General features: G+C 46.3%; 1 protein-coding gene across 1 annotated transcript in view; it reads right to left on the reverse strand.

Annotated features, from left to right (window-relative positions):
* Window positions 1-19101, reverse strand: part of LOC144142050 (uncharacterized) — a 34042-nt gene extending 14941 nt beyond the window's left edge. The window contains exons 1-2 of the mRNA XM_077673478.1: window positions 18930-19101; window positions 6014-6165 (exon numbers count right to left, since the gene is read on the reverse strand). Coding sequence (XP_077529604.1) covers window positions 6014-6165; window positions 18930-19019 — 242 coding nt within the window. The 5' untranslated portion in view covers window positions 19020-19101. The remainder of the gene's footprint in view (window positions 1-6013; window positions 6166-18929) is intronic.
* Window positions 19102-19322: the final 221 nt, after the last annotated feature.

Here is a 19322-nt window from a genome sequence, read left to right on the forward strand (position 1 = left end):
TGCATTGCTGTCCCGAGGTTATTGATCATTACTTTAGTTTTCTGCATATTAATTTTCAGGCCCGCGGTTGTAATCTGTTCGTCCGTGCGGAAAGCATGCTTTGAAATTCGTCCCCCGAGTTACTTAGCAAGGTGACGTCATCAGCAAATCTTAGATTACTGAGGTATTCTTCATTAACCCTTACTCCTACCTGTTTCCAATGCAACGTTCTGAATACTCCTTGTAAACATGCTGTGAATAACATTGGAGAGATTGTGTCTCCTTGTCTGACACCCTTCCATATAGGTATTTTACTGCTCTCCTTATGAAGGATGATGGTAGCAGTCGACCCATTGTAGATATACTCTAGTATTGTTACACAATGCTCATCTACCCCTGGTTCTGTAATGCCTGAATGACTGCTAGGGTTTCGACCGAGTCAAATGGTTTCTGATAATCTATAAAGGCTATATATAGGGGTTCAGTATACCCAGCGCACTTTTCTATCACCTAATGGATCGTGTGAATATGGTCCATTGTTGAATAACCTTTACGGAACCCTGCTTGTCCTTTAGATTGACTGAAATCTAAGGTTGCAGAAATTCTGTTAGTGATTACCTTGGTAAGTAGCTTGTAGACGACTGACAGTAAGCTGATTGGGCTGTGATTTTTCAAGTGCTTCATGTCGCCTTTCTTATGGATTAGGACGATGTTCGCGTTCTTCCAAGATTCCGGTACACTTGCGGTCATTAGGAATTACATATACAGGTTTGCCAGTTTTTCAAGTACAATTTCTCCGCCATCCTTCAAGAGGTCTGCTGTTATGTGATCCTCACCAGGTGCTTTGCCCCCTTTCATTTCTTTCAAAGCCTTCCTTACTTCTTCGGTCGTTACTGGTGGGATCTCTATCTCCTCTGAACTATTGTTTCGTTCAGCATTATCCTGGATGTCCCTCTTACTGCACAAGTCCCTATAGAACTCCTCGGCCACTGTGACTATTTTATCCCTATTTGTGATGACATTGCCTTGCTTATCTTTAAGTGCATACATCTGATATTTCCCTGCGCCAAGACGCCTCTTCACTGCTTTCAGGCTGCCTCCATTCTTTACAGCGTATTCGATCCTCTCCATATTATACTTCCGTATGTCAGCTGTCTTACGCTTATTGATTAACTTCGAAAGCTCCGCTAGTTCTATTCTGTCAGCTGCCGTAGAGATGGTCATGGTTTGACGTTTCCTAATTACATATTTCGTCTCCTGTAAAAATTTACCAGTATCCTGTCTAGCCATAGTGCCCCCGACTTGTACTGCACACTCCGTGATAATGCGTGTGAAGTTGTCGCTGGATTCCTGTGTCGTAAGCTCGGCTTCATCGTTAAGAGCTCAATATCAGTTCTGCAGCGCGATCCTGAGTTCTTCTGCTTTACGTCTTACTGTTAGCACATTTATCGTCTTCTTTCGTACTAGCTTGTTGCGGTCCCTCCTCAAATCTAGCCTAATTCGAGATCTTACCATACGGTGGTCACTACACCTTACCCTTCCGAGCACTTCCACATCTGCACGACGCTAGGGTTGTCGCATAATATGAAGTCTATTTCATTTTTATGCTTCCCATTTGGGCTCCTCCAGGTCTACTTTCGACTCTCACGTTTACAGAAGAAAGTATTCATTATGCGTAGGTTATCCCGTTCTGCAAACTCAACTAGTTCTGCAAACTCAACCGCGCCGCGTATAGCTGCTAATCTCACCCGCTACTGCGATGCCGATCATCTCGCACTGCTTAGAGCGGTGCGCACTGGTCCCCGCCAATGAATTAAGGGACTTGGGTGCCAGCTCTCGCTGTGCTTTTGGGGCACCACCTGCTGGGGAGCCGGACGAACACGGCTTGCTTCAGCGCAAGACCCACTGGCGTGCTCAGCCACACACAGCCTTTCTGCAAAGGCCTCAGCGTCTTTGAAGATCGTCTGCTGCACTGCTCTACCGTTATACGGCGTCAATGATGCGAGATATGCCGCACAGGAAGATCTTTTTCCCAGAGAAAGCCGCCGATGTCTGCGTTGGACACCAATTCAGCGGAGCACCGGCTTCTACAGGGCTCTGCCACACTTAGACCTTCTGCAAGGGACCCGGCTCTAGAAGGTCGCCCGCGGCACCGGCCTGCAGCCACGTATGGCCTGCGCCAGGTAGACTTTGGGAACGGAACCCGCCTTCAGGCATGCTTCCTGACAATAGCATCGGCGATCGCAGTTGACGGCAGCCAGCACCACCTCTAGTACCCGGAAGGACAAATAGATCTACAAAGATCGTCAGTGGCATTGTCCTGAACTTTGAGGCCTCAATTGTTGTGAACAGGGAACGAACCGCTGTGTTATTGAACCACTGTTACGCTTCCTGCCTGTAGCAGCAAAGCGGAAGTGCTTCAACATAAAAAAAATCCCGGGCCGTCTCTACCAACGTGAAACCTGGGTAGGGGTGATGCATGCAGTGTAAAAGTGTATTCAAAGATTGCAAGACTCTCTTGCCACATGGCGCGCGGTGATTGGGCGCCGGAGAAGCGCCGGTGGGAGGAGCATTCGCGTGCTTGCTGAGGCGTGGCGCCATAAGTTGTATTCGTATCACACGCTGCAGCATGCTAAGACGTGCGCTAAGAAGTAGCGCGAGGCGTTGGAAAACGAGTGTCCCGGTGCTTTAGTAGTGTGACTACACGAGACCACAGCAGAAGCCGACAGCCCGAGACCATAAGGTGCTTCGCCACCGAAAAGGTGACGTAGGCCGAATGCACAATTTTGGCGCCTGTGGTTACGTAAACTTTAAGTTGAACCTTGCGATGTGCCAAGCACCGTAATGCCCATAGTACGTTGACCTGGCGGTAACTGTAACGAAGTTTGACTTCAAAGCACAACGTCAGGCCTGCTCGCGTCGGGCCATCGCATATTCGTCCGCCACCTCCCTGTATCGCTGATACGTTAACCTGTCCGGTGTCCTCAGTGCCGGTGGAGTAAGGGAACCGGTTTCGAGTATTACATAGACAGTAAGATTCCTACGACGCAGGAGGGAATCACACATCCCCATGTGTGTCCGCTAGAATAAAGTTCGAGTCCTTCCAAGATACATTGAGCTAGAATGCTCAATAGCAAATCACAAACAAACGTGTTTCGCTTCGAGCACTCTATGGACGCTTCAAGCTTCGCAGATCATCCTTCTTCACAGAGTGAAAGGGCATCCATTCTTTTTCGATGTTACTCGGGTGCCTTATGACGTTTTTGCTGTGCTAGAATCGTTTAGCCTGTAGAAGGTGATCGGAATGCGGAATACCCTAGTCCAACTAAGGGCATTTTCGGGAATAGGCATCGTTGGAGCGAGGGGTTTACGCGGCGCGGAGTGACCCACCGAAGTGGCTGCATCTTTTGGATGGGTGCGTTCGCTTGCCTGGGTTTTGAAACGGGGCCGATTTTAAAGACGATAGTGTTTCTTGGGCTACTTCAACGCAGAAAGTTTTGTCTGTCTGTATGTCTGTTGGTCTGTCTGTCGAAAAGAGAATATACTAAAACTAGTTACAGCTGTTTGCAGTGACTCGATTCAGCCCCCCGCCCAAAGTGAAACTCAATCTGAGCAATAGTTTTATGTACCCATAGACAAATCTAACCGTCTAAGTACAGTGGTAATCTTGGTACTTGTCAACATTGTTTAACAAGAACAAAACATTGCGCAATTGTGAGGCAGGACATCAATAAATAAGCGATGTTTGCAGTGTTTCTTTACGTTCCGTACGATGTACGACGCTCCCTCTACTATGCATTCTGTCATTCACATATCAGTTATTGTTGTGAATCTTGGGGGCAAACGTATAAAACCTACCTGTCGCCTTTACTTCGTATGCAAAAACGAGCATTGACTGCGTTGATAACTGATTCAGGTCTTTTCAGAAACAACGTTTTTCATGATAATCACGTACTGTCGTTTTAGTCCTTGCGTAACTACAAAATTTCGCTCGTGATCAACAATATAATAAACATCAATTCTCCCTTTCCATTAAGCCTTTTCACCTTACCCTCTCGTAGTACAAGGCAAGCCTCGAATTTCAATTTCAACCTTCCCAAATGTAACAATGTATATGGTGAACGCCTGATCGAGTTCAGTGGAGTCAAAATATGGAACGACCTTCCGATAGAGGTGAAAACAGCGAGAAATTTGAAGATGGCCGCTAAACAGCATTACAAGTCTTGTGAAATTTTATCTGAAACTCTTGCTAGGTGAATCATCTTTTTAGTGACAATATATTTCTGTTGTATTTGTTGTGTCTGTCTGTGAATATGTACTTTTCCAGTTGTATGACATGTTGCCGTGTGTACATCTCAATTTTTCTTGAGCCCTCTATGCTCTGACGTTTAAGTGCTTGTGAATTGCTTGTGAATTGCTTGTAATTTTATATTGGACCGGCCACTAGCCTATGCAGCTATCGGTACAAACAGTGTCTGTACATACTTCGTGTTTTTATGAATAAAGTTTCTCATTAAAAAAAATAATAAATTCGAGGATGCTTGGTTTTTGCGATATCAAATGAAATACTACTTCAATTGCAGAAACTCGTCGCCTGCTCTTGCCCGTGCCACTATAGCACCTGGAGGAATTTTAAGAAATCAAACGGCAACAGTAACGACAGGTTCCCCTACATAGGTTCAACTTTCCGCTTGGAATGCACCGGGAGCAGGACAACTTGGTTCAATAAACACTGTAATAGGGTGCCTCGAATCACGCGCGTCTCTGCCGTACGGCAGCGCTAGCATCGAGGCACCCGGCCTGGAGAAGTGGAACGCGGTAAATTTAAATTGACTTGAGCAAACCTCCAAGGCGCTATCTCGGTACGAACGAGACTGGAAAGGAACAGCATTAGAGGTCAGCGGGAAAGAGAAGGGATGCGTTTACATGGCAGTGGCGCCGGTCGACTGTCGTCTTTCGTCGACGTTTGCAACAAAAGGAACAGATACGCGGCCATTTTCTTGTTACAATGATGTCCTCCTTCGTTGCCGTGTGGAAGTTTTTATACTGTGTTACTTGTCATATCTGAATTTGGCTAAACGTATTATGCATTAAATTTCCCGGGTGGTCTTTACTAACGTGAAACCTGGAGAGGGGCTAACCATGCAGTGTACCAGTGTATTCGAAGATTGTAAGTATCTCTCTTGCCACATGGCGCGCGCTGATTGGGCGCCGAAGAAGCGCAGGTGAGAGGAGCAATCGCGTGCTTGCTAAGGCGGTGGATTCGTTGAACAATCCGTTGATCCGGATTTAAGCAATTTGCATGCCCCATTCGTCCCAGTTTAGGGTAGTGGAAAAGGTCAACGCGAGTAAAGTGAAATGCCCGCGCCTCGCCCTGGGGCTCGTCCTCGGTCATCAACGAGGCCCTGGAACCAGCAAATATGCCTTTTCTTGCTTATACCAACCACCCTACCCGATCAGGCCTAGCATCAAGAGCCGCTGCGTATTTGAGGGTATACAAATTATAGCCCGTGTACAAATAGCTTCTGCTTGTGCTTGGCGATTGCTGAAGCAAACAGGGAGCGTTTCACAAATGTTTCAATCATGTTCATTTTGAACGGGTTTTAGCCATTAAACAATTTTCTTTTAGTAGGCGTTACGTTGTAATGCGGGGCGTTGGGAAACGAGTGTGCCGGCGTTTTATTAGCACCGTGAGTACATGAGATGGTGACGATGACGGCAGATGCCAACAACCCGATCCCCTAAGGGGTTTCGCACCTATGAAAACCAGTGGCGCAGTCGGATAGACGTCGGCTTATTCACGCGAGGCACCCAGATGCGATGCCGACCATGGGGAAGCCCGTTAAGCGTTCTCTTCTTCACCCGCGATGATCATCATCCTCAGAGAATGTTGTGTTTCCTGCAGTGCATTTGGGTGGACTACAGACGACATAAGTGAGAGGCTGAAGCTTCGCTTTAAAAGATCGCATTTTTTATGAATGCTTTGTAATTTCACAACAGTATTTAGCCTTGAGCGGCTGACAGCAGTACTTACTTTTCTGGTCCATCTTGATCCTTCAAATCGAGTATGAATGTTGCCGTCCGAGCACCAAAATTAACATCCGTGCGGATAGCCCTAGCACATTCGAAGATGCCGTCGTTGTTTGAATCCGAAATGACTGTCAAATCCGGGAACATGGCAATGAGCTGCGGGGCAAAGAAAATTGTTCGCGATGCATCAGGCACAGGAATAAAATATACGTTTTTCTTAAATTAGCAATAAGTTCTGGACGATAACCGATACTGATATAGTACACACATACATAAACGACTCTACAAATTTTAGGATCGTTTTTTGCAGTGAGTCGAGTGATCCTAAGCTAAACTTTTCCAGGAAGAAAAACGCTTTGGTACCCATAAAGGAGATTAAGAATACAATACATTTTTTTCTGTTTACCGTTACACACAACATACTTTTACTTGGAAAATTCTCACAAGAAAAGTGAACGAAAGGAGCGGGGGAGGCATTTTTATGTATTTTGTCATAAAGACATTTTCAACTTGTCAAAACTCCTCTGCCTTTTTTTTCGCATTAGCAATCAATTCCCGTTTGTATCAAGTAGGCTGCACAAATTTCGCCCACCTCCCCTCGCGGGAACCCTGGTGTGATGCGACGCTGAAGGGGGTTCCATTGTGCGTTTCCGTTGGGTCGATTACTCGAATTGCATGAGCAATCATCGGGTAATGCGAGAGAGAGAGAGAGAGATCAAGGGTAGCGCGGACGACCATCGACTGAGAGACCGGCCGGAGCGCGAGGCACGCGCCTAAAGGAGAGGAGACCCCGGAGAGATAGGGCGCTGCACATGCGCACAGCGCGCTTGCGCCGCGCGCAGCGCCGCCCACCGGCGGAGTGAGAGTGCGCTGCGCCACGCGCCCGCAGATGTTGGGCGAGAGTGTTCGCTATCGGAGAGAGGAGAGGGGGTGAGCGGAGGAGAGACGCAGCTGCATAGCGAAATAAAAAACGATAAGACTGGACACATGGGCTTACCGCGGCCGAGTGGCCTGACTCCTGCACCATCCGGCAGTGGGCGCAAGTGGTAAAAAACTCCACCGTTTTTAACCGTGTTTTTTAACATACAATATTATACTTTTAAATTTTTTTACACATTAGACTACACACTTTTATTTGTGCAATAGGTTGAATGGCTCTGAATGTAAATTTTTGTGGCTTCTTTGTGCCAAGCCTGGCCAAGCCGCAAGCTCAAGCCGTTATTTGGCTGTTTGGGCAGCGTTTGCACATGCGTTTCTGCAGCCTCGAGCTATCCTCTGTGGTGGAGCAGGAAACGCCTAGTGCTCTCTTTGCGACATCGCTTTTTCATACTGAACGAAAGGTGAGACTCATTTTTAAAGTTGTGGTGTGGCATATCGTATTTACGTTTCCTTGTACTGCAAACCCTGCGAGCACTGCGTAGCCTCAGGGAATCAGGCATAGCTAGTGCTGCGTCTTTAGGATAAGCGCTTTGGAAACGCCCCGGAAAGGCGTAAGACACCATTTTTTTAGCCGTACGTAATATTTTAGGCTGGTTGCGCCGTTTTATCTAGCGCTGAGGGATGCCAGCGGTATGCGCCCGTCGCCGCACGTAGCGTTTACGTGCCGCAAACGACGGCGGTGAGATGCGGAAGTGGCCGGCCGGCTGGCGGTCCGTAGGCGAAGCAGGCGTTGTGCGCTGTCGCTGCACTGAATTACGTGAGCCGCAGGCTACGTTGTATTATACTAGCTAGCCATTGCTAGCTTGGCCAACTGTTACTGCTATTATTTATTATGGCCGTTATGCACTGCAAAGCCGTCCGGGCTAACGTACACGACGAAGTAGCCGTAGCTGCATTAATGTGGCTTATCTGGGCTAAACCAGCAGCCGTACACTCATCGTAAGTTTTACACATGGGTGCATACCAAGCTGCCTGCGTACAAAGCGAGCCCACTCGCCGACGCCGATAACGTACGCGCGTCGCTTCGCTTTGCCGCGTCAGGTACAGTAAAAAAATTCCCGCGCCTTCCCGCGAGGGCAACACGAGTAAATGCAGAGCATTGGGGCCTCAGTACTGATTGAAGGCAGTGTTGCTTCCATCGCTTCTTCCGTGATGCTGGAGTAGCAGACACGAGTAAACGTGGGCACGAGCGTCAACCAAGGAAGGAAGGAGCAACGCAGTGACTGAAGCACGAGCGACCGCTAGCCGCTATATTTGCAGCGCGCAGTAGAGGGAGAGCAGTACGGGGGGGGGGGGGGAGGGGGGAGAGAGCGCGCATGCGCAAGCAGCGCGCGCCCTTCCACGACCCACCGCGCTGCTATCACGCACCTGTTACGCCGAGACCGCGACGGAGCGAACGGGCTGACTACGACGCGCCAGCTGCTGTTGAGAGAGAGGAGGGAAGGAGAGGCGCACCTGCTGCGGACGCGGAGCTGTTGACGCCGTCCGACGCAGGAAGAGGCGAGGCTAAGAAATGCTCTGCATTTAAAACGCGTGTTTCGTCGGCAGATAACAGCTTTGCTCGAGGCGGGGTGAGTGCGCAGTGCCTTAAAACCTTCAAATTTGGTCTTCGTTCTACATTGCATAGTCTTCGTTCTACATCGTATAGTCTTCGTTCTACATCGTATAACTGTTCCCCACTTGCCGTTTTTTCAAGCGTTTGCTGTTTTTCTGTAGTCATATTTTGGCTAGTTTCATAAAACACGTATTGCGCAGATTGCACCTATTCAGTCGGAGCTGTGTGTGTTCTTGTCATATTTTTCAGGGCATGGCCTCTGGCGGTCAGTACGACGCTCACTGCTGCTTGCCATGGTGCCCACTCAGCGCCCAAATATGCTTTCGCCAGGTGCCTGTTCTCGATGCGTTTATTTCGCTAGCCCGTGGGGGAACAGGTTTGTTTAAGCGTTGTATTACGCTCAGTTCGCTCTCGCTCTTCGTCCTGAGAAAAGAAAAAGACAAAGGCATTCAGGCTATGTGAGCAGCGTTATCATTTTTGTTAACCCAAACAATAGCTGAATTGCATTAAGAATGTGGGTAACCAGTGTTGCGCAATTACAAAGACCCATATTTTTAGTGTTGCTAATAGCTTCACCGCATGATTGCTGAATAGAATAAGAGAACTTGTGTTTTAAATAGGTGGCATGCACTGGAGGCAATACTTGAGTAGTAGTTGCAGTGAAAATTACAGACTGTTCGCAGGTCATCTGTCATTGCAAGAAGTTTGTGTACTATATCAGGTATACAGGTGCTCTCTGCAGGTCTACATGTGCAGGTCTACAGGTGCTCTCAAGACAGAGCCAACCAGCCAGCTGTATTCGTCATACCAAACATTGTGTAAGCACTTCATGGATCCTGCCCTCACACAACTCACAAAAGTGGCCATGCCAACTGTTATCCCAGAGTTATTCAGTTGTATTATTGACCGCCTGCAATGCTTCTTGCTGCTTTATTGACGCTTCTGTTGGGTACTGCAACTGTATTCCATGCATTGAACCTTGTCATTAGCACCGAAAATCTAACGCAAGTCTCGGCACTCAATAAGGCGTGACAACTGAAAAGCCTATCGTTGACTCAAGGAACAAACTGTTTTTTATGCCTGACATGCCTCATCTCATTAAAACCACTCACAAAAGCGTATACAGTCTCCAATCTCCACTCGCAAGTTATGGTTGCTGGTAGTTGTAATATTGCGAAAACAGTACATCCACAAAAACCCTTTTACATTATGAAGACTGCCAGGCTAAGAGGTCCTGCTAAATATCGTTTGTCACCGTACGTGCTGCGTGTTGTCGGAATGGCCTAGATAAAGAGAACCATGTTGGGACCTACGTTGTCAAATGCTTATGGGACTCTGTAATGTTCCACCATTGTCTCATACACGAGAAGCATATACTGCTTCCCTGTTTCTTATATTAGACTATTACTATTGACACCGTAAGGCATAAATTTGTGTGCCTTAATCGATCCTAGAGCCTGTCGGTTGACTACGTGCACGTACCTAAAATATCCCCGCCTGGCCGTTTGCCTTAACTGGGAAGGCGACGCTTCCGGAAGGTAACCCGGCTTCTTAGGAAAATGCACCCTGCCAAGGAACCAATAGGAAGTTGATTTTTTCCTCTTAACCTTTTGCGGGTGCATATCCACACAAATGTGATTTTTGTTCAATTACTGCTACTTATTTGAAGTTGCCCCGAGGCAATACACCTCATTAGAGTTCATCAAATAATCGAGGCCATCAAAGCCCAAGTTTTTCCTTTTTTTCACATCCTAACTGGAGAAATTGCCAGACTAAAAAATTATCTGCGGAGATAGTGGTTGTAAACAGCTGCAATTATTCCAGTGTCTAGATTATGTTATGGTTGATGTTTTTGTATGACTGCAACAGCGCGCAGAGTCTGAGGGTGTCGTAGATGCAAGTAAACCTGTGGATGGCGGAGTCTTCTGGGTTTTCTGCATTTTCAATTACCGTGGAGAAAAAATCCTTCGTGTGGTTGTTATACCTTTACTTGTGAAGTTTTTTTCATTCCTGGACGCGTATTTTCCTCACTACTGTGTATTGTCTCGGTTGTGTATTACCCACTGTTTATTATTATATATGTGTTGCAAAGAATGAGGACAATTTTAACTTCTTGTTACGTTTAGTGCCGTGCAATAAATATTTCTTCATTCATGATGTGTCTCTTTTATGTGGCTTGGCAAGATGTGAACACACGGCATAATTGTTAACCAGCTGTGAATGATGCTGTAAAGTGCAATTTCACATTTGCAAAAAAACGTTTTTTTTTTGTAAAAGCATGCGGGCAATAAGCCTGAGAATGATGTATTCAAATAAACACTAACTAATGCATGAAAGCGTCCGAATAGCGTACTGATGCCCGTCACCGTGATCAGCGCTTTCCAGTCGCGGACACCGCCAAAATCGGTGTCCGCGAAACCGAAACCGAAAGTGAACGTACGAAAGTGAACGAAAGCATGGTTAGTATTTTGGCTACCCGCTCGGCGCGCTACCCTACACTGCAGTCATTCGGCCGCCGGGCTCTATGGGAGTTTCCACTCTTACCAGTATTTCTTTCTCTATGGCAGCTGTGCGGACGCCGACGACGACGGACGCAGGACAGGGCCGCCGGCAAGAGATGCTCCTCTCAGCGTCGCATCTAAAAAAACTTCGTTGCCGACCACTAAACTACTATCACAGAGTTTGATGCAGCGCGTGAATGCGAGACATTTTCACAAAATAGTGTTACAAAGAACAAGACGCGTGCGTATACCAGCATTATTAGTTCAAAATTCCTACTGCAAGTATGCTGAGCAGGAAAGTCTATATAGTAACCTAGTAGCCTAGGTTCTCAAATAATTCCTTTTTACAGCGAAGGATAACCACTTTATCATAATTCTTTCCCTTCTCGCCATTAGCCTTCATCTATCTTCCGCTTTTTAAATGGACACAATATTTGGGAATAAATATTGCTGGCTTCTGATTTACATTCAAGTATGTTGGAAAAACACCCATCCCCTGAGGAAGTTAGATTTACTGCAGTTCGTTTTCCATCCACCGTAAGGTCTGGGTTTCATGGTCTCATAATATATTTGTGTTTTTCTTTTCTGCGTACAGTCAGGTTTGTAAGCACAGCAATCACTTCGAATTTATGTACTTGTACGTGGGACATTACGCGGGGTGTTGTATGAAGTACGGAGCAATAGTTCCACTGGTTGAATATGTATGAGCCACTCAGTCAACCACGGAACGCTCAGCGACCAACAGTACTTCTCTATCACTACATCCAATATTACCGGAAACCATGCATTGTGTTTTGTTTAATGATGTGTCTGGTTGCCACCATCTGGGGCGGTATTCTAGAATTCATTCATTTTAAAAGCGTCCGTTTCATCGTGACGTACTTCCGGTTGTACGAGGCCGTTGGGTTGACGTTTGTGTGGCTGTTTTTGTAAACACATTTTAAACAGCTAACCTATTTAAAAAAATTATGTGTTTATTTGAACGTATTTTGATAACCTAGACATGATAAGATTTGTTATATGACGCAGTTGCAAATTTTCACCACAATGCGACGAATGTGGAAAGATGGTAGCTGCAGACGGCTGTTTTCTGTGGCGGCAGAGCGTAAACAACGCTACGACTGCTGAGATTTTGGGTGCTTGGACCATCAATTTAATGTCGGTGACAATGTCTGTCTATCGAACACGTATGTCGGCATAGGCGCACTTGCGGTATGCTTACACCACGAGCTTTTCCAAGAGCCTCGGATGGTTCGTTACGGCGTTGGCATTTCTTTGGTACTCTCTGAGTCAAACAATTGTGTGAGTGATCGGGATTTTCGCTTCTTAACTAAATGTATCTGCTTCGCGGCATGTCCACGAACGTTAAGCTGGTATTTGCATTCGTAAAGTAACAGTGAAAGTTTATAAATTTCATGCCCAGTGCTTGGGAAATTTGGTCGTCTGCTCGCCAGCTATCAAGCTCGCAGACGATCGTTTATTTCAGTGTGCGATGGCGATGGCGTAGATGCACCGGCCCACAGAGGACTGCGACAGCGATATCGTTTCTTCGTTACCGAGCGCTGACTGAAAGCCACCGGTAGCGAAGAAACGAAGGGCGCATATCACTTCGTCCTCGTCCCTAACCCACGTTGCCCCGAGCAATTTTGTCCCGCAGCTCATCGCACAGCCGCCGAACAGTCCTCTTTGAGAGGCGGGATGCTTTTTCAAGCATTTTGAACGAATCATAATTACTTATTGATCTCCTGTTCCGCCTGCAAACCAACCACAAGGCGATGAAAAATCGTGTGCTTCAGATAGTCTGCTGCGAGAACCATAAGTTTCATACTAATATAACGAAAACCGCGCCTCAACGCAGTAGCGCCGCCGTGCATGCGTTGCGTCACATCCGGGCGTTCGCTTTTAGCCAAGCAGGGCTAGCTGAAAACGACACTTTTGAAACGGACTCGAAAATAAAAAACCTTCAGAACACTGCCCCTGACGGCATCTGATTGTCTTTTCCACGTGAAGCGCGTAATTCCCTCCCTTTCTTTCTTATTCAGTACAATATATATATTACTTCACAGGGAGAGTGTGTCACGCCCCATCATAATTTGACAAGAATGCTCTTCTTTGGTCCCGGTGTACTTCGACTGCTCCAGAAAACAGGTTTTAATCCCAGATGAAAATTGTTTACCACAAGGTGTTGTTGCTGCCATTTACGGGTGGTGTGACCGATGGGTATGGAATTGAACAAGGAAAAAAAAGAGTACTTTGGCGCATAGCAATAAAATTTGGTACCGAGCACACAATTTTATAAAATTCAGGATTGTATTTTTTCTGAGGTCAGACGTTACAAATACCTTGGAGTCACATTTACAAACGATTATAATGGTCACCACATATCTCCAAAATCTGTGCGTGTGCAATGCGTAAGCTACATTTCCTCAAAATAAAACTCAGGAGCGCTCCAGCCATTACTCAGATTTTAGCTTAGAACACATTTGTTAAAAGTAAATTAGAGTATGCAGCAGTAATATAGCACCCATATACGAAAAACAATTGCAGGCAACCAGATCGCGTCAACTGCAAAGCCGGGAGATTTATATTTTAGGAAATTCAAAAGGAAACACTCAGTTAATGCATGGCAATAGTATTCAGAGCTTAGGAACTAGTAGAAAAATTAGTGCCATTGCATTCTTACATAACTGCCTGGCTGAAAAAATTAAACTTAAGCTACTCGAATATGTAAAACCCCTCGCGACGAGGAGGACTCGTCACAACTGCCAATATTCATTAACTTCAATCTTGACAAAAACGAATAGATATAAGTACAGTTTCTTCCCTCCGACAATTCTAGATTAGAATTAGCTTCGTGGACAATTATCTCTCTCTGCTCCGATTTTGTTACCGAATTAGATAAACATTTCTCTCACTAAATTTCGGAGAGATACATTCAATAATTCTTATCACTGTGTGACCTTGTTCTTTTTTTAATTGTATTGTGTATTCTAGAAACTTTTGTACCCGCTCCCGATTAGCCTAATTAGCAGTATTTTAAAATAAATAAATAAATAAATAAATAAATAAATAAATAAATAAATAAATAAATAAATAAATAAATGCTCGCACGGTGGAAGCTGCGGCATTCGATTCGCCGACACTCTCCTGTGCACGTCGTTTTAGTGACTGCTACTTCGCCACTTAGATGCAGCGATTGCGTAGAGGTAGAACACCCGCCTCGCGTGCTGAAGGACCGTGGTTCGAATCCCGGTGCCGGGCAATTCCCACTGGATTAAAAAAAAATCCGCGTATTGATGGAATTGCACAAAGGGGCTGGGGGTGCGGCCTGACCCCTGCGACCATTGCCGGTAATGCGCTCCCTCACCAGAGCAGGATTGGCCACCCTGGTGTAGTAACGGCCACAACCTCCCATGAATACGCCAATTAACCCTCGGCCCTTAGTCCCCAGCGGCTGTGAAGCAACTGACCACGGCGGCGGTCAGACCTGTGACACAGCAGAGGGTGCTAAGAATCCCTGGATCCGGACAGGCCGCCAATGGAATCTGAACTTGGCAACGTTTAACGCGCGAACCTTATCTAGCGAAGCAAGTCTCGAGGTGTTGGTCGAGGAATTAGAGGGCATTAAATGGGATGTAATAGGGCTTAGCGAAATTACGAGGGCAGGCGAAGCCCTTACGGTGCTGAAAAATCGACACGTCCTATGTTACCGTGGTCTAGAGGACAGAAGAGAACTGGGAGTGGGATTTCAAGTCAATAAAAGCATATCTGGCAACATAGATGAATACTATAGCATTAACGAAAGGGCAGCAGGTGTTGTAATTAGGCTCAATAAGAGGTACAAGCTCAAGGTGGTGCAGGGCTACGCGCCCACATCCAGCGACGACGACCAAGTAGTAGAACGCTTCTATGAAGATGTGGAATCGGCAATGGCTAAAGTTAAAACACAGTATACCGTAGTTATGGGGGACTTCAATGCTAAAGTAGGCAAGCATCAGGCTGGAGACAAGGCAGTTGGGAACTATGGTCTGGGCTGTAGAAACAGCAGGGGGGACCTACTAGTTGAGTTTGCAGAACGGAATAATCTACGCATCATGAATACCTTCTTCTGTAAACGGGAGAGTCGGAAGTGGACCTGGAGGAGCCCGAATGGGGAGCACAAAAATGAAATAGACTTCATATTATATGATAACCCTGGCGTCGTGCAGGATGTGGAAGTGCTCGGAAGGGTAAGGTGTAGTGACCACCGTATGGTAAGATCTCGAATTAGGCTAGATTTGAGGAGGGACCGCAACAAGCTAGTACGAAAGAAGCCGATAAATGAGCTAACAGTAAGACGTAAAGTAGAAAAATTCAGGATAGCACTGCAGAACAGATATTCCGCCCTTAACGAAGAAGCCCAGCCTACGACACAGGAAGCCAGCGACAACCTTACACGCATTATGACGAAGTGTGCAATAGAAGTCGGGGGCACTATAGCTAGACAGGATACTGGTAAACTTTCACAGGAGACGAAAGATCTAATCAGGAAACGACAAACCATGAGAATGTCCACCGCAGCTGACAGAATAAAACTAGCCGAGCTCTCGAAGTTAATCAATACGCGTAAGACAGCTGACATACGGAAGTATAATATGGAGAGGATTGAATACGCTGTAAAGAACGGAGGTAGCCTGAAAGCAGTGAAGAGACGTCTTGGCGTGGGGAAAAAACAAATATATGCACTTAAGGATAAGCAAGGCAATGTCATTACAAATAGGGATAAAATAGTCACAGTGGCCGAGGAGTTCTATAGGGATCTGTACAGCAGCCGGGACATACAGGATAATGCCGAACGAGGCAGTAGCTCAGACGAGATAGACATCCCACCAGTAACGACCGAAGAAGTAAGGAAGGCTTTGAAAGAAATGAAAGGGGGCAAAGCACCTGGTGAGGATCGCATAACAGCAGACTTCTTGAAGGATGGCGGAGAAATTGTACTTGAAAAACTGGCAAACCTGTATACGCAATGCCTAATGACCGCAATGCAATGGTACCGGAATCTTGGAAGAACGCGAACATCATCCTAATTAATAAGAAAGGCGACATGAAGGACTTGAAAAATTACAGGCCGATCAGCTTACTGTCAGTCGTCTACAAGGTATTTACCAAGGTAATCGCTAACCGAATCTCTGCAACCTTATATTTCAGTGAACCTAAAGAACAAGCAGGGTTCCGTAAAGGTTATTCAACAATGGACCCTATTCACACGATGAATCAGGTGATAGGGAAGTGCGCTGAGTATACTGAACCCCTATATATAGCCTTCATAGATTATGAGAAAGCATTTGACTCGGTCGAAACCCTAGCAGTCATTCAGGCATTACGGAATCAGGAGGTAGATGAGCATTATGTAAGAATACTAGAGGATATCTACAATGGGTCTACAGCTACCATCGCCCTCCATAGGGAGAGCAGTAAAATACCTATAAGGAAGGGTGTCAGACAGGGAGACACAATCTCTCCAATGTTATTCACAGCATGCTTACAAGAAGTATTCAGAACGTTGGATTGGGAACAGGTGGGAGTAAGGGTTAATGGAGAATACCTCAGTAACCTCAGATTTGCTGATGACGTCGCCTTGCTAAGCAACTTGGGGGACGAATTGCAAAATTGCAAAGCATGCTTTCCGCACTGGGCGAACAGAGTAGGACCGTGGGCCTGAAAATAATATGCAGAGAACTAAAGTAATGATCAATAATCTCGGGACAGCACAGCGGTATGACATAGGTGGCGAGGCAGTGGAAGTGGTAAGCGAATATATCTACTTAGGCCAAGCTGTGACCCCAGATCCCAACCATGAGGCAGAGATAATTAGAAGGATCAGAATGGGGTGGGGTGCATATGGCAGGCATTCTCAGATAATGAATAGCAGCCTACCATTGTCGCTGAAGAAGAAAGTGTATGACAGCTGCATCTTACCGGTACTCACCTACGGGGCAGAAACTTGGAGGGTAACTAAGAGTCTTCAACTTAAATTGAGAACGACTCAGCGGGCAATGGAGCGGAAAATGATAGGCGTAACATTAAGCGACAAGAAGAGAGCGGAGTGGGTCAGGGAGCAAACTGGTGTTAAAGACATATTAGTAGAAATTAAGAAGAAGAAATGGACGTGGGCAGGGCATGTAATGCGAAGGCAAGATAACCGCTGGTCATTAAGGATAACAGAGTGGATCCCTAGAGAAGGCAAGCGCTGCAGGGGGCGGCAGAAAGTTAGATGGGCAGATGAGATCAAGAAGTTAGCGGGGATAAATTGGTCACAGTTGGCAGAGGACCGAGGTAATTGGAGAATAATGGGAGAGGCCTTTGATCTGCAGTGGGCGTAGATAGGCTGGTGATGAGGATGATGATGACTTCGCCACTTGTGTAATCTTTGAGTTTTTAGCAGAGCACAAGTTCCCTGCAAGAAACTTCTTCTCTTCCTTTGCTACGTGACATCTGGTGGAGCTCATGGGCAGCGCCCTTTATGCTCCCCACGCCCTTTGGAAGCTGACAAGCCAATCCAATTCGTGCGAGCCGCAGACTGCGACGTCTGCCGGCCGAGTTTGGTCTTCGGTCAGAAAGAACTCCGAGAAGCACTGCCGCAACCAACAACATGGGGCAAGAAGCCATTCCTGCCGTTGTCCCGAAAGAGCCCCGGCAGCGGCCTTAGTTCCACGGACAGCCCCGGTGAAGACCCTGAAGACGGGTTGGAAAAAGTGGAGCTCGTCCGGATTTCCACCAGGTGGGATGAGGAAGATAGCACCGAAATATATATTTTTTATTTATATGATGTAGCTCGAATTTGGTTCGACAGTAACATGAGCTCCCTGACGACCTCGACTCTGTTCAAACATGAGTTTCTGGAGACTGTCAATACGGTGGTGTGGAAGACACGAGGCGAGATATTGTACCGAACGGTTGGCCTGCCTGCATATGCCCATTCATTTCCACGAAAACGGCGAAACAGAAATGCACAGACGGCAGTGATGTAGGTTTGGTGGTCCGGTCCGTCCTCGTTCAAAAGCAAAGTGGCTGTGGGAATGTAATCACATAAGTAGCAGCTGTGGTCTGTATAAGAAGGAAAAACTACTCTGCCTCTCAGAAAGAGTGCCTAGCTATTATATGGGCAATTACAAAATTTCGTCAATACGTGTATGGCCCACCGTTCAAGGTTGTGGCAGACCACCATGCACTGGGTTGGATTGCTAATTTGAAGGACCGCGTAGTCGTCTCTGGCGGTGGAGCTGGCGCCTGCGAGAATTCGGCGTTACGATCGTCTACTAATCCGACTGGAAACATTCGAATGCTGGCTGCGGATATCGTGCCCCGTCGACCCACACCCTTGGACTCCTACAGAGACGGCGCGTTTTTCGGGATCATGCCGGAGAGCAGAAGAGAAAGAGAACAGAGCAAAACATTTAGGAGGCTGTCATAAGCTAAAACGCAGATGCCGGACTTCCTATGCCATAAGGCGTAATACGCCTTTTCTAATAAAATTCCTCAGAGGCAGCTTTTCTTTCATATAATATGATAACAAGCTTGCATCATTCTGCGCCCTCAAACAAACAAGAGCAATGAATAGAGTCCATATTTCCTGCTAGTTTCCAGGGCTCCGAGCAATTACTTTTCAAGAGGTTTCCCGAAAAAATTATTTATGTTCGCTCCAATTACGCCAGTGGCAATTTTGAGTGGCCTTTGTGGAAACTTCTTTAGTTATTTCTTACAAAGAGGTCTGATTTTTTTTCAGATTGCTTCTTTGTATCAGCATTTTTATTGGCTCCTGTCGTTTTCCACACCGGGTTATAAACATTGGGGCATGATGTATTGTTTAGCCTAAATTGCTTGCTTCAGGCTGAATAAAATGAGTAAACCTGTAATAATTTACAAAGCGTTTATCGACTTACCCAAAAGGCATCAAGACCTGCTGCAGCACCAGCTAGGGGGACAGAAACTGCAAAATACAGACAAACAATGCGGAAAACTCGCGTCGCCATTGTTCGCAGGCTGGCAGCGAGCTCACGGTAAAGGAGGCAATCGCCAACGCTCACTACTGCCTTTTGTAGCGTCACGAACAGAAGGCTGTCTATGCAATAAAAAATTGTGTGCCACAGAAAATTTGACCGCTCCAATTCAATTGCCTTCTAGCGAATAAAAGTAGAAAGACATTTCTACATCAATGCACGTAGTTATGTCTATTATACTTGTCATGCTGCTAATTTATTTATTTTGCCATGAAAACATGGCCAATTACCTCCTGTGTCAAGAGAAAAAAAACACTGATTGAGCCCGCGGAATCA

The sequence above is a fragment of the Haemaphysalis longicornis genome, unplaced genomic scaffold, assembly GCF_048455015.1.
Source record: "Haemaphysalis longicornis isolate Haplotype H1 unplaced genomic scaffold, Haemaphysalis longicornis Haplotype H1 scaffold_6, whole genome shotgun sequence".
Taxonomy (NCBI): domain Eukaryota; kingdom Metazoa; phylum Arthropoda; class Arachnida; order Ixodida; family Ixodidae; genus Haemaphysalis; species Haemaphysalis longicornis.